Source organism: Radiomyces spectabilis (assembly GCF_025331425.1).
Source record: "Radiomyces spectabilis strain NRRL 2753 chromosome Unknown BYT42scaffold_13, whole genome shotgun sequence".
NCBI lineage: Eukaryota > Fungi > Mucoromycota > Mucoromycetes > Mucorales > Radiomycetaceae > Radiomyces > Radiomyces spectabilis.
The window spans coordinates 66,530-88,577 of NW_026251938.1; the positions used below are offsets into that span (position 1 = coordinate 66,530).

Consider the following 22,048-nt stretch of genomic DNA (forward strand, 5'->3'; position numbering starts at 1 on the left):
TCATGGCTATATTTTTGGACAAAATTATCAAAAAATGAAAAGAAATTTCGAAACTGTCTCTGCAGAAAAATAAAGCTTTCATTTCCATTTTATTGATTAAAAATCTAGTAAAGGCGGGAAAGGGCCTTGACTGGTGCAGTACATTTTAACCGGTTTCGGAATTGCTTTTAAACGCTCCAGTAAAGTTTAAAAAGAACAAAAAGAACAAAGGTATTATCTAGAATCATAACATGGCTGCAATTGAGCATGAACGTACATTCTGCGAATGACGAGCAATAAGGCGCAAAGCTCCCCCTTCTCATTCTGTTGTTCAACAACGTATCGAGTTCACCGGTCAACAGGATTTACGACAGAATAAGCTGTGTCGTCATGGTTTAACAAATCAGCAAATGAAAGATGAATAGCAGAATCCAGATTGGTTTCAGTGGGTCATATTTTTTTGTTGAATGTTTCGCACCTGAGTTTTGGTTTTTAATGCACTGAGCGCCCGGCCTCGAACGGGGAATCACTTATTACTCTTCTTTTCTACCTGTTTCCCTGTCAGCTTTTTAGTTTTTATCACTCACAGTTTATATCACAACCAATGGATGGAAACTTTAGATACTTTGCCCCCGCTCAGGCGGATTACGGCAAACCCATGTTTGAAAACCGTGCACAGCCAGGTACCTTTTCCTGGCATCCTTATGAAAATCCCGGATTTCCTCCTGGACCAACTTCCAATGACGTACCACCACCACCTGCTTCTCTCTCTGGCCCTCCTTCCGAACCTTGGACCGATAGACAGCAGTGCGTAGTACCACCTTCAATGCAGAACCAACCAGTGCCGTTTGCCACAGTATCGCCCGAACTTATCCAGAAGCAAATGCCCACATCGTACGCCTACTATGGTTCTCCTGTTCCCCTTCATCCAACGGCGATACCACCTTATACAGCGGTCATGCAACCAGCCTCCACTGGGATACTACCTCCAGGTAAACTTTATCCTATCATCACATGATGGTTGAAGAAGTTTTAACTAAAACAATGGTTTGTCGTTTTTTCTCCAGGATCGGTTACTGTTCGAGCACCAGCACAGGACTCCATCCCTCAGGCACCATACCCTTCCATGACAACCGAAGCCGTCAATTTGCCAACTCCTTCCTTGACACCTTCCACTGCATCTCCCACTTCGTCTTCCACCATTTCTTCTCCCGTCACACCTCGTATGCGACGCAAGCAATCAGAACAGTCACCACAATCTGAAAAATCGGGGGACGACAACACCGACGATGAGACGCGGCGACAGCAGTTCCTAGAAAGGAACCGGCAAGGTAAATAAATGATTCTTCGGCTCTGCTGACAGTTATGCATGCGCTGCCTATGATTTCAGATACTGACTTGTTGTATGATAATCTAGCTGCTCTGAAGTGCCGTCAGCGCAAGAAAGAATGGTTATCACGTTTGCAGTACAATGTTGAAACCCTGAGTGTGGAGAACAATGTATTGCAACAAGAAGCGACCATGCTTCGAGAGGAAATTCTTAATCTAAAAACGATGCTGTTGGCTCACAAGAACTGCCCGCACGCGCAAGCCAATGGCGTCAATGGTCTCGACAATGCCATGGCCGTACCGCCTCCCGCTTACCGTTTGATTAATTAGAATTTCTGCCCTTTCTTTGTACTATGTTTATTTCTCCGTTGGTAGGCATCTCCAACCCAACGGTCACATGTAAGATAATATAAATAAAAAGTATAATAGTTTTTTTGTTTGGATATTTCGTTTCCTTGGCATACCACTTTTTTCATTATACAGCCATTATACAGCAAATTAGGATCGCTTCAAATTCACGGAGAAAGCTCGTTTTAATTTCTTGGTCAAGTTTTTACGTTTCAAGGTTAAACGCGATGCAGTACGCTGCAAGGGCTTGATTGAATTATCAAGCACGGACGACGCTGAGGTGGATGGCACAGAAACGCTCTCAATGGTCGTGCTGGAAGGTCGTTTCTTGGATAATCTTTTTGACTCTGTGATGACTGGTCGAGGATGGCTCCAACTTGAACGATGGCATGATATATCTGGTGTCATTATTTTATCATTGCTGGTTTTGTTGCTACTTGATTGCGCTTGTTCAGTATTCGGTCTGGATTCGTTAGCTGAGCTTGACGAAGAAGCGGGTGACAGGGTGGATAAAATCTCAACGCTTGATGGTGGTTGCGTTTGTTTCGTCGGACGCGCGGGTTCGTCAGTGGGATGAAGCACATCTACATCTTCTACTGAGCCCTTTTAGTACCATACTGATAAAGCGACCTACTTTTTATGATGGAAAAAGAAAACACAAGTCAATTAACCTGCTAGAATAAGCTGTGAACAGCGATTACACAGTGGCGGCGAGCTATTGTTCCGCAATGCATTGCTTCTTGGTTGAATTGGCACACATGGATGAGGTCGCAACCATAATTTTTCCATGTAAACGAGGGATCGTAAGCGATGCATGTATTTTTATATGGCCAGAGAAAAAGGTAAAAGAAACCCGAAATCAATTGATAAGTGCACTGATGATACAAAGAAGAAGAAGAAGAAGAAAAGTTTATTTGAACAAGAATAATATAGGGGCCATTTTGAAGGAGATGGTCGAAACCGACACAAAAGTCCATAAATGATCATTGCTTATTCTCGATCATCTGCTCACAAGCTCACAAGATGTGGCGCCTCTGCTGATTTTGGGCTGATCGCCCTAATTACAACGCGAAAATTTTCTATTACCGATGATGATGCTTATCTTTTCGCTCAAAGCTTTGAATCGTTGACGTGGAGGAAAAAAGTCGCCTTTTCGACAGAGCCACAGGTAGCCACCTACCGTGACCTGCCTCATCCCGACTGGTGATCCTTACTTTATGACTCCATAGTTTTCGGACTTTATTTTCTTTGTCTCCCTTTTTTCGCACTCCTCGATTGATTATGTCGTCTTTTTGTTTCAAAAAAAAAAAGCCACAACATCATTGATTCGTTCATCGACTGCTTTCATACAAAGTATCATAGCTGCTGGGATGATCGATAAAGTAGTGAGATACGTTGTATTCCGTGGACAATGGGGCGTTGTTCCTGGAAACATCAAGTTGATCGGTGAGACAAATGGTTAGAACATGATCGGAAACCGCGCCAGTTTCATTCAAGAATACGGTCATCCTCCGTACCAAATGATATCATACACAAGCACAAATAGGGTAGCCAATTTAGTGTCAGCTTCAATCACTGGCTGCAGATCACATCAGGTGCCTTGCCGCTGTGCGTTTTCCTGGCACTGTGTGACATGACTCACATTAAAAGACCCCCTTCCTCAGATTCACTAAGGAAAACTTCATTGGTTCGAGCATCTGTTTTTCTGTCATGATATTGAGACTTGCAATTGACTACAGCCATCGTCACAAAAAGAAGGGCTAGAAAAAACGACAACCTGTCTGGGATATGTTCTGGACCGCTTCCTTCAAATCTTGTCTTGTGAAAGGCGAACATAGGAACCATTGGGTCAGCCGCAGCCAAAAAACGTAATTGCAAAAAAAAAAAAACCAGAAAACCAAAAAACCAAGAAAAAATATATATATCCTTTGACTCCAATTGGTGGTTTATTATGCCTGTTTATGATCCTCTATATCTTCCTCCATGTGCTCGTCTTCGTATTCGATCTCCATAGAATCATGCGAATATGTTTTGTGAACCATCATGAGTGCCAACAGCACCGGTAAATGGATCACACTGCCAAAAAAGAGCTGACGACCGGTCTTGTCATTGCTATTCAAAGGGTCAAAATTCAGCATTTGAAAATTACACTTTCAGCTGCTTGATTTGAGTCCAAATACCTATTTCGCCAAAATTTCACGGCGCCCCAGATGAGGGCTGCGTTGATGACAGTGGAATCGAGAGCAAAGAGGGGTGTTGTGATGCCAAGATAAGGTAAACTGAGACACAAAGGAACCATGGCCAAGCTGTAACGAAGAGAGACTCTGGCGTTGAGTTTTGGATCCGTCACAGCCATCATCCGGTATCCAGCCTTGGAATAGTCGGCGCGAAGATTCCAAGCTAAAGCATTAAAATGCGGAAATTGCCATGCGTAGAGAATAGCTCCCAAAACCCAAGCACCCGGATCCAAGGAATTCGTCACGGCTGCCCAGCCCATCATTGGTGGAATGGCACCGACGACAGCGCCTGCCCAGGTATTCACGATCGATGCTCGTTTCATTGGCGTATAAATAGCGGTGTACAGAACGATATTGGCCGCTCCCAGAGCAGCTGTCAATGGATTGACCATGGCGGCGAGCATCGAAACACCGGCTGTGCCTGTCAACACACCAAAACCAAAAGCGTGAAACTGAGATAATTGGCGTCGTCCAAGGACACGGTTTCTGGTACGCAACATTTGTGCATCGTAAGGAGTTTCGATCCATTGGTTGATAGCATTCGCCGAGCCGATACATAGTGTGGTACCGACGGTGGTGTAAAACAGAGTTGAAAGAGCCGCCGCACCAGGGGCCATGGCGTAACCGCACATGGCTGTCAATGCTACTAGACCTGCCAGTTTCGCTTTCACTAATTCTTTGTATAATTTGGGCATTTGTTGCATGGTCGGCATGGTGATTGGTTTGTATTTTGTCACTTGACTTTCGGGAGAATCTTGATTTGGGGTTGAAGTGGTATACATGGCCAGCCTTTCAGGCTTTAGCTTAATTAAGCTCGTTTCCATCCGACATTTAGGTACCAGAGTGTGCGATATTCGTCCGTGCAAAGGTGGCCACCGCACAACGGTATGCAATCGAGAAGCTGATCGTATCATACTTGAACAACAACCACGATCGATCCCGTGTTGTCTGTCGCGCGGTTATTGTCAAAAGAACGCTTCGATTTTCCTTTTTTTGTCCATTTTTCCCAGAACGACTCGAATTTTTTTTTTTTTTTATTTGTTTTTTTTCGAAAGTTGCTTCACGGCTCACCAAATCCGATTGAAAAAGATAAAAGCAACCATGTTGCAGTTGCTCTCCTTAAATAAGAAGCTTTCAAAAAGAAACGTACTTATCTTTTGTCAATACCATTTTTTTACCCCTTTGCCTGTGTCTGTTTGTCGAAATATATGACAAAAAAGTGTGTTACGTTGGTATGCTTAGACTCATCGATATTATACTCTCTCTTATAACTGGTAATTGAAGGACGTTGGTGGCATTAAATCTAAACATATCATTGCTATCGTCACATAGGAGTTGCTATATATCGATCCAATGCTATGCTCTATGCGAAAAAATGATGGGGATGATGGTATTGAGCCAGGGTGAGGTCTAAATTTCGCAGTCCCATTGTTCCTGCGAATGATGGGTCATACACAGGATTTTTGCATCCAACATCTGATGCGTGCTACATCGTCAGTGTGTGCTCTATACTAATACGAACTAAAATGTGGCACCTTATGCGCGTCTGTGGTTCTTATAAGCGACCAGTAAATTTATGAATAGGGTGCACTCGCGAATCCGCAAATACTTGCCATTATAAGCATGATTCCTTTGGAGTGGATATCACAGGGGTTTAAGTTTATACTACTTTATACGTATGTCAACGTTGCAAATCCTTGCTTGCAATTTAAAGAAAATGGGAACATCGAGAAAAGCACGGGGCGAAGATTCCAACCATATCATGCGTCGTATGATGGACCATTGTGACGGCTTTCATGTGACGCGGGCGGGCTTCCCGTTTTGGACAAATCCAAAGAAACGCGAAATTGGCAATTCATTGTGTTCAACCACGACTCTCTCAACTCCACAGCTCAAAAATTGCGTCAAATCAACCATGGTAAACGTCAAATGAGATTTTTTTTTTGGACGGCATAGACTATACGTTTGCGATTATGGTACGATTGAAGTGTCTTGATTTAACGGTGATCCCTCCCGACAGATCACTTTCAGACTACCAATCATCGTTGATCTGCATTCATAGTGTGTGTTGCGGCTAATTTGCTGGCTGACCCTTTTCTTACACAATTTGCCTCTCCTAGTCTTTGCGGTCCGATATTCCGTCTACCGTGTTGAAGCGAATCATGAAAGAGATGCAACAACTTGAGCATTCGCCGCCCGAAGATATTCAAGTCATTGCCAATGAAAACAACCTCACTGACATTCAAGCTTGGATTCGCGGCCCCAGTATGTCTTTGAATCGATTGTGAAAACCAGAAAAGAACTTGTAGCGATTAAAAGTTTCCTGTAGATGGCACGCCGTATGAAAACGGTTATTTCAAAGTGCGTTTAATGCTGGCGGATGGATTTCCGGATCTGCCTCCCAAAGGTAAGGAGTGGTTCAGTGATCCGAATTTTAAGTGGCATTGATTCCTGTGTTTAATATCGCTGCTTAGGACATTTCTTGACCAAGATATTTCATCCTAACGTGTCCGCTTCCGGGGAAATCTGTGTGAGCACGTTGAAAAAAGATTGGAAACCTGATCTGGGCATCGCGCATATATTTCTGGTACGAGTTCATGCTAACAATCATTGACGCTGAGGTTTGGATGCAACAGAATACTCATTATTTCTCGGTAGACGATTAAATGTTTGCTGATCGTTCCTAATCCCGAGTCGGCACTCAATGAAGAAGCTGGGAAATTGTTGTTGGAACACTACAACGATTATGCTCGGCGAGCGCGTTTGTACACCTCGATCCACGCCAAAAACGGAAAAAATGAATACCAAGCGCTGGCACAACAGCGCGTTCAACCAGACGAAGAGAAAAAATATGATACCACTCCGAACGCTTCCGAAGATGGCGAGAACCCCGTGAAGAATTCGGCGATAAAACAGGACGACAAGTCTGCGATTTCCAGTGCCAAAGCTTCGTCAGTGAATGTGTTGACTACTTCCGCTGTCAGTAACGCTGCTGTATCTTCTATTCCATCTAATCCGGAGCTGAAACGTTCCGCAAGCAAAGCCCTGGGCGATTCTGTAAATATCACCAAGCAACCGCGCACAGAAGACATGATAAAAAAGAAACCAGTCACCGTAAAAGACAAGAAGAAGAGCTTACGGCGTCTGTAAATTGTAGCCCTTTGGCATCTGTTTTTTTTTCTCTTGCTTTATCAACATATAGATCCAACACAGTATGATAATTTGTAGGTTGGAAACATTTCTCACTCCCTCATTCATTTTAATGGATGAGCGGGTATCTCAATTGCATGTTACATCGGGTGCATTTAATATAATTGTTTCAATTTTTCAGGTGATGTTGACTCTCAACCGTGGGATGGTTTCTGGTGCATAGCGACATTTGTACATGTAACTGATACATAACTAGCAAAATATACACAAGTTTACAGCACGACGTGCGGGAAATCTTAATGCAGGTTGTGTTAATATCTTTTACTGCAATAAACAGGAGAAAGGATATGAAATGGAGTTTTTTGTGACGGATATACAGTAATGAAAACAATATGTTTTGTACAGTATAAGACGCTTATGAGGATCTCATACAGGAAATGGGGTTTCAGAGTAAGTTTAAAAACAGCACGTTTTGTAACCGGTTACACAGTCTTCGCGAAAGTCACCACAGCTAGAAGGACATACCGAAGCCAAATCTCGATTATTAGCACGACAAAAACGAACTAGACCTTCAGGACAATTCGCTACTCGAGTGGGACAATGTGGGCCTTTGCCTATCCAACCGCCGGCCAGTGCTGCGTTGAAGCTACCGAGCAAAACAAAAAGAAGGAGCAATACTTGTTTCGCCATGTTGAATGAGGGGTGGAGATCTTTTGTTTGGTTTTGTTGGGATTTAACTACTCACGATCAAGACATTTATATCCTATCAAAAGATTTGCCGATATTGTTGCCGGTGCATCATAATCCGGGTACATGTGCGAACAGCGTTATTTGTTACAACGGTAGCAGTTATTCCGATCTTGAAGCTAAATGAGTGGACTTGGCAATTAACAGGGGGTTATTTTTCAATCAAGTCTAGCATCCATATCCATGTGTTATCTCAGTCAATATCGGATGCAGATCACTCTTATTTTAATTACGCAAATGAATATTACACTTTTCGCAATTGAAGATGGAACTGGACCTCAGGCTACCAGCTCTACCAAATATCTCGGTGATAAAAGGTATCAAGAATTTCCATTACAATAATAACATTTAAGCATAGGCACCCTAATTGCCCCACGTTGATGCCTATACGCGCCATCCACTATTTGTAGGACGTAAAAATTTGCTTCAACGACATAACAGCAGTGCCCCTTGTTCAAGTCATAAAATAATCTCGGGAATAAAAAATAGAAATAAAAACTCCAGAACAGCATCAGGTCAACTAAGACAAAGTTCGAGAATAATAAAGGCTCCTCGGGAGGCATACGTCAAGGTATTACAGTATGGCTTTGCTGAAGTTACATCTCGAAAGCCGATATACAATGTATGAGTATCTCCGTTGACAATCTGTGATTCTTGTGCGTCCCCAAAGATGGAAATGCAGCAAGACAAATTTATCCTGAGCATGTACGTATTATAATGCAAGGTATTCTGGAAACTTTTCGGGATAGAACTAGGAGATAACGGAGATCATTAAACGCCACTGATCTTTGTCGAGCTGTTGCATAGACGCCTTCCGTTCGCTCTTGTAGCTGTCTTATAGCAAATCATGCTTAGAGTTATACTGTAGTCTGCTTTCAAATAGGAGTCAGGATAATACTAAAACGTATTAAATATGACCTATCAGCCCTGTCTCGATCATAAAACTATCCAAAAGTCATTATGGCGAAGCAAACGTTTCTGATCCTTTTTAGCCCCCTCAGCCTGTTGTTCAACGGATCCATTTGCGGGTGATCAGATGATCTTCATTCTGCACTAGGATAACCGCATGCCCTGGTGCGCAAACTGTGGTCTGTACAGCCAGAAACTGTGGGATCGCTTCTACTGAATATCCTCTTTGGTGTGGTCCTTTCAACGGACCGCTGTCTGATTGGGAGCAAAACGTGCTTTTACCATCATTGACGGGTTTTTACCATGTATTTTTATACGTCTATAAATATTATCTTGAACATTGTTCATAGTGCTTACTATTAAAGTGACCAATATGCTCTCATATAATGTCAATGATAGAATTATGCTAGCCACTTTTTGAGACAATCAGCAAATAAAAGGTAAATCAAAGATAACCCACGATGAAAACCCTAAGATCCCAACATAGCAACATGCTAATTTCTATTGAACGGCTGATCAAAATGATCAATTTCTTGTATATTTGTATATTACCGAATTTTTTTCCTCAATGATTATGACAGTGCCTCAAAAAATTTTTATGGAGTTAATGCCAATGGGTTCCATCGCCAAACCGAAGCGGTCGGTCGGTTGCACATGTGACGTCACGAATTTTTTTTGCTCGGTGGTCGGTCTTTCCTCGTCTGACACACTCTTTTTTCTCTGAGGGCGTCCCCAAAGAAGGTTGGTGACAAGTTTCAGAACTATCTTCTCCCCTTTTTGCCTTTTTATCGCATACCCATCGCTGTGTGTGTCTCTTGACTTTTGGCGTTAAGCTTTATTTATACTTACAAGACGTACCATTAACGCATACGCGCAGCGTTTACAGAGAAAACACAAAAACTATGGCTGGATTCTATTCGTACCTTCTCGGGACAACTGTCTCTTTTCTCTCCATTGTGGGATTGTATATGCTTCTTACAGGCACAGGTGAAGCATTCAATGTCGGCAAACTTCTTCAAGAAACATCACCTTATGCTTGGGCCCTCATCGGTATGGCGCTTTGCATCGGCCTCTCGGTCACGGGCGCTGCTTGGTAAATAGTTCACGACTAAAAAAAAGGATACCCGGGCCGCCAGTGAAGGGCATCGCGTTACTCATATAGCATACGTTGTTCTTTCCTCATAGGGGTATCTTTATTACGGGCGCCTCGTTATTGGGTGGTGCCGTCAAAGCTCCGCGTATCCAATCGAGAAACTTGATTTCTATCATTTTCTGTGAAGTCGTCGCTATCTATGGTGTCATCATGGCCATAGTTTACTCGGCCAAATTGAACGAGGTGGCCGCCGATGCGTTGTATACGCGATCCAACTACTTTACTGGTAAGTCGGTGTTTTGTGGTCTTTTTCTTATAGTTCCATGTTGACTTGAACGGAAACGAATTTTATCTGCACTAGGTCACGCTATCTTTTGGGGAGGATTGACTGTGGGTGTATGTAACTTGCTTTGCGGCGTCTGTGTGGGTGTTACAGGTTCCAGCGCAGCATTAGCCGATGCTCAAGATCCTCAACTGTTCGTCAAGGTGCTTGTGGTTGAAATTTTCGGATCTGTTCTTGGTCTTTTCGGATTGATTGTGGGATTGCTGACCGTAAGTTCTCGGTTCTCGGATATCACGTTCACTTCTAACATTTTGTGCATAGACTGGTAAAGCGTCCGACTTTCAGTAGAACGATTCCTCGTATATACCTCCTCATTTCCTCTTTGTCTGATTCAATAAATCTCTATCCACACAATGCTGCTGAACCGCTCTTTTCATGCAGTGTTCCAACCCTCATTCCAATCCAGCGTTATTACAGAATGATAACCATTTGTATATTACGGTGCAAATTTCTATACGAAAAAGTTGCTTGCCATAGCAACTGTTGTGTAATTTAATCGCAAGGGACTTTTTATGAATGTTTCAAAAGAAAAGCTTTTCCGTTTCTATACCCCAGCGAATAGTGACAGTGGAGGCTACAATATTATCCCAGCTTTTTCCTTTATTTGCCTTGCGCGATGCCACAAGGCGGCCGTGGGATTCTATCAGACAGTGCGAGGTGACGCGACCTATGAACCTATGAGCCAAGATGAGTGAAAGTTGATGGGTAATAGTTGTTTGGCGGAAAGAAATCTGTATTGGAGAATATCTCGGCACGCACGTGCAAGTATTAAGAATCAAATCTTGTATATTGCTGCAATGATATGAAGGGGCCAATTTTCATTCACAACGGCACGGCTACAGCCTTGCAACTTGATCGCGTTTTTTCATGCACAAAGGAGGGACACTTAATCCAAAATATATAAGTGGAAGAGGATACCAGCAAAAAAATATGTATATAAATCACACAATACAATTGTATCTATTTATAAACATATATATTTGCCTTGCTTCAACAATCAATATGACAGGTGAAGGCATCCATTTGTTGGCTTTTGTAATGTGGATTCATTGTCTATTTGAAGGCCTCTTGATGATCTCTGCGACCGAATTTTGAACCTCAGACGGGCTGTGACGTCCATAATTTCCTTTTTTGGATAATAGCGAGAAAAAAGGCCCATGGTTCTAAATTTTATTTCTCTTGGCTCAATTTGCCGTGGTTTTCTTTCTTTCTCGACTTGTTCCGATCGAGAGCTCAAATTACCGCCTTTTCACTAGATTTCTCGTTATTCAAAAGAGGATGCCGACTGTCATTGATGCTCGAGGCACGCCATCCTCACAGCAGTCTTTCCTTTACCAACAGCAACCTCCGCCATCACCTATCGTCACGCCAAATATTTTATCTCAGCAACAACCGCAGCAATCCCAACCATCACCTTTACCATCTTTATCGTCTTCACCACAACCTCAGCATCATCGAATGAGTTATTGGGACGACGACCAGGAAACGGAATCGCTCGGCTCTCGCTACGACGATGCAAATCTCGATTATATGGTATCGCCTAGACCTTCTTCTAGTCGCTTGAATTCAGACAGCAAAGCACATAATGAAGACTCGGCGACCATGGGTCTAGACTCTTCCAACGGTCATGACGCTTCCGTGAACAAACGAAAAACAGCCTCATTATCTAGACGACAAAGTTCCTCCAACAGTATGGTCAAGCTGTCGAAAGTCGATCCGATGCTCAATCAAAATATGAGAGAAACATGCACCATGAGTCACGGCGCTATCAGCAATCCCATGGTGTGTCAACATTTTCAGTGCCATATGAAGCAGTCCAAACATCACACGAATGCCACCACGTCCTTATCCTCCCATGCCGTTTCTCCGCCGACGCAGGCTTCCTCGTCTTCGGGCCCTACCGCCACTTCCCCGATACCAACTGCCCCTCACACTCGCTTCAGTAAAAATAACAAACAAACAAAATCACAAAAAAAGGAACGATTAAAACTGGCCAAGAGTGATTATGAAGCGAGAATTGAACGTTACTTTCACCAACTGACGGTGGGATGTGGCCAATCCGACTGCACTAACCGATTCTGCGCAACCGGTCGAGGTAAGACACACCCGGAAATCTTAAAAAGGCTCATGAAATAGCTAAAAGTGGCAATTAACGAAATTTTTGGTAAATGAACTAGGTGGGATCCTTAGTACAAATCCGCAAGCGACCTTGATTATTTCAATCCAGCTGGCTTCCAAGCCAGAATCTCGATTTTGTACCATGAGACAGAATAACTCGCACACCACGTGTAACAACATATCCTCTTGCTCCTCGTCCTCCTCCTCCTCAGCTTCATGTTCCTCCGAATCACCGGGTTCAATAGCTCACGTGCTGTTGGAGAATTTCGAAAAGCGGAACGTTCGTCCTGTAAAACCTTTTCTCCAGTCGCTTTTCACATCTGCTGCATTTTTATCCATCTTTGGTATCACGCCCAAGCAAGAGAAATCACATGTATCATCAACCCGTCGACGAAAATCGTCACATTCATCCGCATTTCGAAAAAATCATGTTTTTGGTAAGTCTTTATTGAGGAACAGCGGTGTATATCTCTGTATTGCGTATTCCTTTTGGCGATGCGTCGTATGCAGGGTTCATATCAATGTTTCAGTGGAGACTGATTGTGAGCTTAATTTCTTTATTTAAATTTTTAGATGAAACAAGTCCTGATCAAGCGCATTGGATCTCTGAGATTTGGTCGATGCTTGGTTTAAGAGGAAAAGAGCATGAAGTTTCATCGCATGCGAAAAAGGCACAAGAAACAGAGGCCCGTAGCGCGGATGTGGATGAAAGCTACTATGAACTTGATAGCGAAGGGACGGCGAGTTCAGCATCGTTATCTGTTCGTTCACTGGACAGTGTTGACGATTCCGATACAAGCGATGACGAGATGTTGCTGGCCATCCGTCCCATTTCCGTTGGCCTGCAAGGCGCATTGAAACGCATGCAACGATACTCGGAAACAAACAATGTGGATCGTATGTCACGATGGTGTCGAGGGATTTTCCAAAATTGGGAAGGCATCGGCAACAGCTTTCTCACGTCAAAAGTATGTGATATACCCCGTTTGCCGTATCCTATCCAACTGGCGAATTTGGCCGATGTGTATTCCTTTTACAATACGTTGCTGAATCGTTGCCATCACCACGAGATGCCTGACAACGATGGTTGGAACCAATTACATGGACGAACGGTGGAAGCGGTATCTGAAAGTTTGGAAACATTATTGGATCGTATGGAAATGAACGTCGACAGTCTCGTGGAGATCACCACAGCCGAAGAAGCTGATCCCAACCATTTACGGATCATTATTGAATGGTGTCGTTCGTTGATATGTATGATTGCCTGGATCAATAGCCAACGGCAATCCACACGCACGGGAAACCAATACGCCGATCCCCTATTGGCATCATCATCAAGGTCATGGACAAAGAACGCCAGAAAAAATACATGGCCTACAATTTTGTCATCAAAGTTCATTCAAGTAATGAGCAAAATCAATGCAAGTCGAGATTCGATGATACGCCACATTCTTTTGCAGTTAATGATGAAGTAAGTCTATTTCGTTCGATAAATGGATCCATTTGCAAAAGATGGGAAATTTATGTGTGCTTTTTTTTTAGTGTGGATGAACGTACGATACACGATTTGGTGGATCATTTGCAACAGCATTTGGTAGATCACTTCCACACCGGTCCGTATAAACATGGCGAACGTGATACACTGATTATGACTGTCAAGTGCCTCGAGCTTTTTTGTAAGTAATGATGTGGTCTGGCTTTTTTTTTCTTTTTGTGTGTGTGTGTGTGTGTGTGTGTGTGTGTGTGTGTTCTCCCTTGCTCATCCACCTTTTTTTGATGATCCCAAAGATGAAGCCAACGTCACGTTTTCCATTATTCCCTTGGACGTCTTTTACAACAACGAAATCTGCAAAAAGTTGAATGTGAAGGATGAATACCGCATTTGGAAGCGGGTGCTGCAGCATGGTGAAGGACGACACTCGGCTTCAGCGATTGCTTCAATGAACTCACCTGCAGTAGAAGCGTTCGGTCATCGTTATCGACGATTGAATGAACAGCAACGACGAACGTGTCTGTTTTTGACGACCACCTCCACTTCGTCTTTGCTACCATATCCATTTGCGAACGAATATCAGTTCTCATGGTTCAGTTATCCGTTCCTGCTACCTCCGTCCATCAAGCGCAAAATTTTACACATTGATGCCATGTCCCAAATGTCGTTGGAATACGAAGATGCATGCGTCAATCATACCCTCGTCGTGCACGCGCAGCGACTGTTATCGGATGCACCACGGATGGTACGCAATTTGGAAGCCAATTTAAAAAGCGCGACATGTCCCTACTTGTTGCTAGAGATTCGTCGCGAACATTTCATAGATGACACGATAGCGCAAGTGTCACGTAAATGGGGCGATCTGAAGAAGCCGCTCAAAGTCAAGTTTGTGGAAGGTGGCGAAGAAGGCATGGATCAAGGCGGTGTACAAAAGGAATTCTTTGGTGTCCTATTTGAACGGTTGGTGGATCCCACGCTTGGTTTATTCGAGATCGATCCGGAAACCCGATTATGTTGGATTCGACGCATGGTCAAGCCCGATTTACGAATGTATGAAATGGTGGGGGTTATGATGGGATTGGCCATTTATAATGGCATCATCATGAACTTGCAATTCCCAAAGATTTTCTGGAAACTGGCCATTTTGCCCAATGAAGCTGCCATTGAAGAAATGATGCATCGCGGCACGTTATTTACGCTAAACGATTTACAGGATGGGTGGCCCGAGTTGAAGACAGGATTATCCGCACTTTTAAATTGGGAAGGCGACGTGGAAGACGTGTTTTGTCGAAATTACGAAATGTCACTTGATGTATTTGGCGAGGATATAGTCACTGTGCCGTTGACCCAAGGCGGCGAGGCGATCCCCATCACCAACGAGAATCGGGAGAGTTACGTGCGCGATTATTGTAAATATTTCTTGTATACATCGCAGCGTGAACCCATTCTTGCGCTTCGTCGTGGTTTGTGGAGCGTGATCGGCAGCACGGCACTGGATTTGTGCACGGCAGACGAGTTGGAAATGGTTGCGTGTGGTTTACGATTGGATCTGGATATGGGAGAGCTGGAAGAAGTAGCCGAATATGATGATGGTTACTCTGCGGATCATCCAACCATTCAGTAAGTTTTCTCAGAATAGATGACACAAATAGCAGTAAGAAACTGACAATGCTCTTTTTATGGGGTTGTTAGACGATTTTGGTCCGTGGTGCATCGGGATCTTACCGAAGAACAGAAGCGAAAGCTTTTATTGTTTGTGACGGCCAGTGATCGTGTGCCCGTGGGTGGTTTGAAAGAGCTTACGTTTGTTGTGCAGCGAAATGGCCCGGACAGCGATCGGTTACCTACGGCATTGACGTGCTTTTGTCGGTTATTGCTGCCAGAATACGTGTCACGCGAGAAGCTGCGTGATCGTTTGATTACTGCCATTGAAAATGCCAAAGGGTTTGGACTTGTATAAACACACTGGACAATGGAGAAAAAGAATAAACACCTTCCTTTTCTTTTTCGAAAATAAACAACATTTAGACGGAAAATGCTTTAAATTATCATCATTCTATTCCAGTAGATCCTTTTTTTACCACCAAGTTTCCGTGAGTTAAATAGCATTAAATAGCATCAAATAACAGATTGCTTCTCTGTCTTCTGATGAAACCGGTCGTTGAATTCGGTACTATACGATACCGTCAATTGAAAGAAAGCAAACGTATTGAATGCAGAAATGATGAAACAATTAAATAGGAGAGCAATTACAACAAACATAAAGCTGTGTACAATTAAAAGATTGAAGATCAGAGTAGGCTAAGGAACAAATAAATAGAATGAAATAGAATAGCAAGGGAAGATCTTTTTAGTGGGTAGGATGAATATAGGGTTTGGGAGATTGGCTCAAAGGAAGCACGGGTGATTTGCCGTCGTCGGACGTGGGGTAAGGCGAAAGTGAATCGGGTGGTGTATTTGGAATGGCGGAGATTGAGGCTGAGAGGAACGAAGGGGAGGCTGACAGGGGCGAAGGTGAAGACGAAAAAGAAGAGGTAGAGGAGGAACGTGACGAAGCGGAAGCTTTCATGACAGCATGTTGGCCTTGCCCACTTCCAATCACGGCTTGCTTGACATGTACTCCCAATACCGGTGCAATGGGTTGCTTACACACATCTTCCCACCACTCCTCCAAAATTCGCTGAACCAACTTTTTGGTTGTGGCATCAATGGACTTGTGCATACACGGGGTAATCAATGAACACAGTGTACGGTATATTTCATTTTGTTTGTATGGGTTGAGTCGCAATTGTGTGTTGATGAGCATCGGCCGCAAAACTCGTAAATAGGCGTCTCGGAGCTAAAATAAAAAACAAAAAAAAACCATGGAAGGCGTGCGGGTGTCAGAGAAGACAAGGACCGATCAATTGATAGTTGCCACTTACAGCTTCTGATTCACGTTCATCCCCTAAATTACACAATTCTCGCAGAGCGATATCGACCAGCACGTAAAGGTCATTGGTATAAAAATATTCGTGTAACGCAGGTAGGGTGAATACTCCATAAAGCAACTTGAGAATCAACAGTTGTACACAGGCGTCATCTGTCACCATAAACAGCAATGAGATGGTTCGGTCCAGTCTGTGGGTACTTTTTTGAACTAAAAATAGCGACAATTTACCTGAGCGATTGAGCATGAATATCAAATTTGCACTGAATGTGTTGGTCGTGCCGATACGATGAGTAAGTTCCGTGAGCACGAGATTGTCGCTGTTGGGTGTCATCATAAATTGCTCATTAAAGACTAGCAAAAGCTGGATTACGTTATAGTTGAGAGTTTCCTCATTGTCGCCACGAGTGTTTTCCACGAGATTAAACAAGTAATCAAGGTAGTTCACAGTGATCAACGCTACAGAATTGAGCATGTTAAATCAATATTTTTTTCTTTGGTGGGGACGAGGGAGCGGGGATTGGATCCGCGGGTTTACCTAGATCATTTTTGCGTAATTTGGAAACTTTACACATTTCAAACCCAAGGTTCGTCATGATGCCCATCAGCTTCTCGCCTCCCAAAGAATCATGAATTTCATGTAACAATTTTCGAAATAACCGGTTTTGCTTGTTATGTTTGGCTTCGGAGACTATGTATTCCATCCATCGAGCATCTTCTTTCCCCGCCAGCAGTAAAATCGAGTATACCACCACCAACTCATCAGGATTGCTCGAACTTAGCGCATGATGGCACAGGATGTGGGTCAGGAGGTTCGTACTGTATTCAAGGTAAAGTGAAGAGTCGAGTAACGCATAAGCCACCAGGGCTAGATCGGATGTTGTCTGCACGAATTCATCTAGGAGATAAAAGAGTAACGAGATCAGACGCAGAAATAGGGAAAAAAAATAACAAGCAGAAATTGAATGTCGAGAAATACAGAATGGCCAATTTCGTTGTCTTTTCGGCAGAAATAGGAGGAGAAGAAGAAGTAGGAGGAAGTTGTTGAAAGGGGAGATAAAAGAAGGGACAGCCACACTCAAGTGAGGGTGATATCCGAACTTACGTTGAAAGCGCATAATAAAGCGGATATATCGGCTTATTAACCGTTCAGCATCCTGGCAGTTGTGATATGGTTGGTGAAGGATATCTTTAAGTTCTGATGAAAGTACGGAACAAATCGCAATAGGTTAGATTTCGCTCGTTTTGAAGAAATCGAGGTGAAACAATATAGCAACAATTAAGTATTCTTTTACCTGCATGGAAAGTTTCAATATCGTCAAAATAATAGTCGATAGCATCGTCTTCCATGGCAATTCAAGATGCAAAAAAAAAGAGAATGGAAGGACAAGTATAAATAAAAGAGAGAGAGAGAGAGAAAAAAGAGAACCCCGCACTAAAAACAGAAGGGTTTGACTGTCCAAGAAAAGAAAGCAAGAAAAGAAAAAGAAAAAAACATAAAAGCGGAAAAGCGCAGAAAAAAAAAAAACCCTAAAAAAGAGGGCAAGCAATCAGAAAACGATAAAAACTTTGAATCACCGCTTTAAAACTTATATTTTTTCCTTTTTCCTCTGCTGCCTTTTTTTTTCGTGTTGTCAAAAAAAAAAAACCATGAATATTACTGCGGCAGTCTCCCATCTATCAAACCGATGGTTGCCATCCATCGACGTTTGGTCCTACGAGATCATGGCCTTATGGGTTCCTATTGCCGTCTATTGGGTTCAGTGTACTGTGTTTGAGCTGCTGATGCGTGCCGAAATTCCCTTTTTTGAAAAGTATCGTATCCATACATCTGAAGAGCGCACCAAGCGGAACAAGGTGTCATTCACGAGAGTGCTAGTTATGGTGGCATTTCAGCAAACCATCCAAATGATGCTTGGATACATGCTGATGAAACCTGTGGATCCCAAAATCAAGGCCTATGAAGATCAAGTAGCCTTGAATCACCTGACGGGCCAGATGCTAAGCATCATTACTTATTTTACCAACTCCCCCTACGCCGTTCAGTGGGCATCCTCCCTTGCTTGGTTAACTCAATGGGTGGCTATTCCTGCTTTGAAGTTTCTTGCTGGCATGTGAGTTATACTTTTTGGTGTGCCCTGCAACCCGAAGATCCGTGGCTGATATGTTGTTTATTAGGGTGATCATGGATACTCATCAGTACATCTTGCATCGTATGGCGCATCAATACACATTTTTGTACAAGAACTTTCACTCGCACCATCATCGGCTGTATGTCCCGTACGCTTTTGGCGCTCTCTACAATCATCCTGTGGAAGGATTTTGTTTGGATACGGTGGGAGGTGCATTATCGTTTGAATTGACACGCATGTCGCCTTTTCTTGGCATGTGCTTTTTCACCTTTTCAAATTTGAAAACAAGTAAGTATGCTTTTTTGTCTCTCTTTACATGGATGTTATTATCCAATGACCCTAGTATTTACGTCTTGCTCCTTTTTTTTTTGTGACAGTCAACGATCACTGTGGCTATGCTTTTCCCTGGGATCCTTTGAATGTGTGTTTTGGCAATAACGTGGTGTAGTAAGTGTGCCTTATCAGTATACGAGGGATGAAGGAGATTCAAGGAAACTAAGTGGACTCTTTCAATGTTTTTGTAGCCATGATATTCATCATCAGCCCTATGGCATCAAGAAGAATTTCAGCCAACCCTTCTTCACTTTCTGGGACAAGTTGCTCGGATCGCATTATGATGGACCTCACAAAGTGACCAAGTCCAACTAAAATGCTTTATTATTCATTTCGTCTCTTTCCATGTATTTCCCTTTAATCTAATTACATTTCTCGCTTGTTGAGCTACATCTTTACTCCCTCCCTCCTCTTGACTGTGTTTCTTTTCATATATTTTTTATTTCCAGTTATCATGTCTAGTCTACAATAGTCATCTGCACCGCTTTTACTTCCCAAAAAGTGGCATACTTTTGGTTTTTTTTACTTTTTGGAATTTATATTTTATTTGAACACAATACAACCAGAAATATTAAATCATTCATCTCCTGCATTGGGCTTTTTTTTTTGGAGTTTTGCTGTTCTACACCATGTCTCCGAGCAAAGAAATGAAACCATCTCAAAGGCATGCCAACCAAAAAAGAAAAAGCTTTCTGTGAGACGACCTATATCCTTGTATTATTGGGTTGTTGCTGAACTAGTCATTTCGTGTCCTTTTTGATAGATTAAATGAATTCGGCAAAAGACGACCTGCGATCACTGCTGATCGATTTTTTTTTCTTTTCAATGCCTGCAAATTCTATGGGTTCTTGATGCAGCGGGATTTGAATTATGCTTCTCCGTGACTGCTTCTTCAAATCGCTGGGCCGATAATTTTTCGGCAGGCAAAGAAAGAAAGATACGAACCAAGAAACTTTTGTGCTTTTCGCTCTTGTTTGTCCTTTGTTCATGCCACCTAAACGCAAATCGTCATCGACCACAGCAAAGAGTAGCATGCCAACTACAAAAAAAATACGCACTACCAAGAAAACTACCACCTCCAGGGCTTCCAGCAAAACCACGTAAGTGTCATAGTGCGCAAAGCCCTTGTCATTTCAACTTGGGCATTTCTCAACCGTTGTTCTTGGAACAAGAAAGAGTGATAACCATGATGCAATAGTTCGCTCGAGGTAATATTGGAAGGCTTTGCATTGAATATAAATAACAAATGCAAATTGGCCAAAATATCAATCGTGACACAATAGTCGACGGATCAACGTTTTTCGTCCAAATCATGCGAGGCATGGTTTAACCGCTACAAGGACCAAGACGAACAAGAAGAAATCATCACCCCTGAAGGCTGCCAAGCCTTCTTCATCGATCTAGATATTTCCATTGAAAGTGTATGTGATTGACATATTGCGTCAGCATGTGGTGGGGAGCGAAATCTGTGATCTGATTTCGTGCTGATACCGCGGTTCCTTTGTTGGTAGATTTATCCTTTACTTTTAGGATGGAAACTGAATGCGAGCCGAATGGGTAAAATTCCAAAATGAAAGGATGACCAAGTAACGGAGACTGATATGCGCGACTCATGTTAGGCTACTTTACAAAAGAAGAGTGGATGAACGGCATGAAACAACTGGGGTAGGACAACGGTGCTTGAAAAAAAAGACGACGACAACAACAACTGATTTCGCATGGACAGCGTGGATTCGGCAGACAAATTAAAACAACTCATTCCGAGCTTCGAGCTCGCTTTGGCCGATCCCGTTCTTCTCAAAAAGTTCTACCTCTTCACATTTCCTTACGCGAAAACGACAGGGCAAAAGAGTATGGATGTAGACGTAAGTGGTTATATTCATCGTTGTCTTCATCGTCAATGACCTGATGTGCCATGGTGTTGTTTATAGGTCGCCATCGCTCTTTGGCAAGTCATTTTCGCGGACAGATACCCGCATATCCCAGCCTTTATACAGTTCTTGCAGGTAATGAAAAAAAAGTTTTTTAGGATAAAAGTCGCTTGAGCGCGATGCTCATTTAGCATGGTTTTCCATAAATGGCATTAGGAAGTCAAACCTGTCAGAGTGATCAATAAAGGTGAGCTGGATCCGAAAAATCAATGCACACACAAAAAAGATAATTAACAATGCTTTAGATCAATGGTCGAGTCTCTTTGACTATATTCGATCGGTTCCGGAAGATCTAACGGGTTATGACAGTTCATCATCATGTAAGCGAGACTTGTTATTCGTCTAGGGCATAAAATCTAAACTATGTTTTGTTCTGCTCCGTTAGGGCCCGTCCTGTTCGATGATTACGTTGCATGGAAAAAAGGCAATCAAGACTCAATGTAGACACACCTGTATCAATAAAATGAAACCATAGTAGCATCCTGTAGTATATGATTCCCCGATGACAGGTTCTTGACAGATGAATAATCTATTTGAAGGATCGGAGATGACATACTAACACAGCATCTAACCGAACTGCATGATCCAGTAACTACGCTTGTCGACGGGTAACAAAGGTTTGAGTGGGTACATCAACATATCCTTATTCAAGCCAATAGAGGTATCTCAGTTTTTCAATGGTTGTGGTTTTTTTTTTGGGGGGGGTGTAAACAGAGGGGTTAACACAATTCAGGATACAAAAAAAGATACGATTACACGGACACCGTGTAGATCCCGTCCATCAAGATCGGAGTGGTGGAGCTTTTTCAGTGATATCCAAAAAAGGCAACAAGCGAAGATGGAGGGGTTTTTTTTGCTCAACTATATATTCAAACACCGCATGCCATGACTGTTGATTTATCGCATCTCTATCGCTTTTGCCGTATAAGGAAACGAAGGATCTCTTTTATAATGCTGGCTAAATCCGTCGTGTCAATA

The 22,048-nt window shown here is 42.8% G+C and overlaps 9 protein-coding genes across 9 annotated transcripts; 6 read left to right on the top strand and 3 right to left on the bottom strand.

Annotated features, from left to right (window-relative positions):
• The first annotated feature begins 503 nt into the window (after positions 1-503).
• Positions 504-1,681, top strand: BYT42DRAFT_583641 (uncharacterized protein). The gene is made up of 3 exons (XM_051569795.1): positions 504-971; positions 1,047-1,310; positions 1,397-1,681. The coding sequence occupies exons 1-3, from the start codon at positions 584-586 to the stop codon at positions 1,636-1,638; spliced, it is 894 nt and encodes a 297-aa protein (XP_051419487.1). The 5' UTR covers positions 504-583; the 3' UTR covers positions 1,639-1,681.
• On the bottom strand, positions 1,682-2,549 carry BYT42DRAFT_583645 (uncharacterized protein). Its single transcript, XM_051569796.1, has 2 exons — positions 2,328-2,549; positions 1,682-2,252 (listed from the first exon to the last, which is right to left on the bottom strand). The coding sequence occupies exons 1-2, from the start codon at positions 2,470-2,472 to the stop codon at positions 1,807-1,809; spliced, it is 591 nt and encodes a 196-aa protein (XP_051419488.1). The 5' UTR covers positions 2,473-2,549; the 3' UTR covers positions 1,682-1,806.
• Positions 2,550-3,517: 968 nt separating this feature from the next.
• On the bottom strand, positions 3,518-5,054 carry BYT42DRAFT_583653 (UbiA prenyltransferase family). Its single transcript, XM_051569797.1, has 2 exons — positions 4,729-5,054; positions 3,518-4,614 (listed from the first exon to the last, which is right to left on the bottom strand). The coding sequence occupies exons 1-2, from the start codon at positions 4,805-4,807 to the stop codon at positions 3,788-3,790; spliced, it is 906 nt and encodes a 301-aa protein (XP_051419489.1). The 5' UTR covers positions 4,808-5,054; the 3' UTR covers positions 3,518-3,787.
• Positions 5,055-5,919: 865 nt separating this feature from the next.
• On the top strand, positions 5,920-7,271 carry BYT42DRAFT_101776 (ubiquitin-conjugating enzyme/RWD-like protein). The gene is made up of 4 exons (XM_051562060.1): positions 5,920-6,158; positions 6,223-6,300; positions 6,368-6,480; positions 6,552-7,271. The coding sequence occupies exons 1-4, from the start codon at positions 6,056-6,058 to the stop codon at positions 7,041-7,043; spliced, it is 786 nt and encodes a 261-aa protein (XP_051419490.1). The 5' UTR covers positions 5,920-6,055; the 3' UTR covers positions 7,044-7,271.
• A 2,148-nt stretch (positions 7,272-9,419) lies between these two features.
• Positions 9,420-10,658, top strand: BYT42DRAFT_583659 (uncharacterized protein). Its single transcript, XM_051569798.1, has 4 exons — positions 9,420-9,792; positions 9,885-10,078; positions 10,154-10,344; positions 10,397-10,658. The coding sequence occupies exons 1-4, from the start codon at positions 9,602-9,604 to the stop codon at positions 10,421-10,423; spliced, it is 603 nt and encodes a 200-aa protein (XP_051419491.1). The 5' UTR covers positions 9,420-9,601; the 3' UTR covers positions 10,424-10,658.
• A 673-nt stretch (positions 10,659-11,331) lies between these two features.
• Positions 11,332-15,777, top strand: BYT42DRAFT_647962 (uncharacterized protein). The gene is made up of 6 exons (XM_051572724.1): positions 11,332-12,230; positions 12,313-12,690; positions 12,827-13,724; positions 13,796-13,929; positions 14,042-15,365; positions 15,438-15,777. Exons 1-6 carry the CDS (start codon positions 11,414-11,416, stop codon positions 15,703-15,705), a joined length of 3,819 nt encoding a protein of 1,272 aa, XP_051419492.1. The 5' UTR covers positions 11,332-11,413; the 3' UTR covers positions 15,706-15,777.
• A 4-nt stretch (positions 15,778-15,781) lies between these two features.
• Positions 15,782-18,177, bottom strand: BYT42DRAFT_583664 (uncharacterized protein). The gene is made up of 6 exons (XM_051569799.1): positions 17,970-18,177; positions 17,780-17,872; positions 17,213-17,572; positions 16,906-17,133; positions 16,670-16,827; positions 15,782-16,584 (listed from the first exon to the last, which is right to left on the bottom strand). Exons 1-6 carry the CDS (start codon positions 18,022-18,024, stop codon positions 16,096-16,098), a joined length of 1,383 nt encoding a protein of 460 aa, XP_051419493.1. The 5' UTR covers positions 18,025-18,177; the 3' UTR covers positions 15,782-16,095.
• A 90-nt stretch (positions 18,178-18,267) lies between these two features.
• BYT42DRAFT_583666 (uncharacterized protein) lies at positions 18,268-19,730 on the top strand. The gene is made up of 4 exons (XM_051569800.1): positions 18,268-18,788; positions 18,853-19,094; positions 19,184-19,253; positions 19,331-19,730. The coding sequence occupies exons 1-4, from the start codon at positions 18,325-18,327 to the stop codon at positions 19,452-19,454; spliced, it is 900 nt and encodes a 299-aa protein (XP_051419494.1). The 5' UTR covers positions 18,268-18,324; the 3' UTR covers positions 19,455-19,730.
• Positions 19,731-20,512: 782 nt separating this feature from the next.
• On the top strand, positions 20,513-21,827 carry BYT42DRAFT_101965 (potentiating neddylation domain-containing protein). Its single transcript, XM_051562061.1, has 8 exons — positions 20,513-20,560; positions 20,651-20,696; positions 20,759-20,804; positions 20,866-21,004; positions 21,071-21,145; positions 21,227-21,257; positions 21,316-21,390; positions 21,456-21,827. The coding sequence occupies exons 2-8, from the start codon at positions 20,693-20,695 to the stop codon at positions 21,512-21,514; spliced, it is 429 nt and encodes a 142-aa protein (XP_051419495.1). The 5' UTR covers positions 20,513-20,560; positions 20,651-20,692; the 3' UTR covers positions 21,515-21,827.
• Positions 21,828-22,048: the final 221 nt, after the last annotated feature.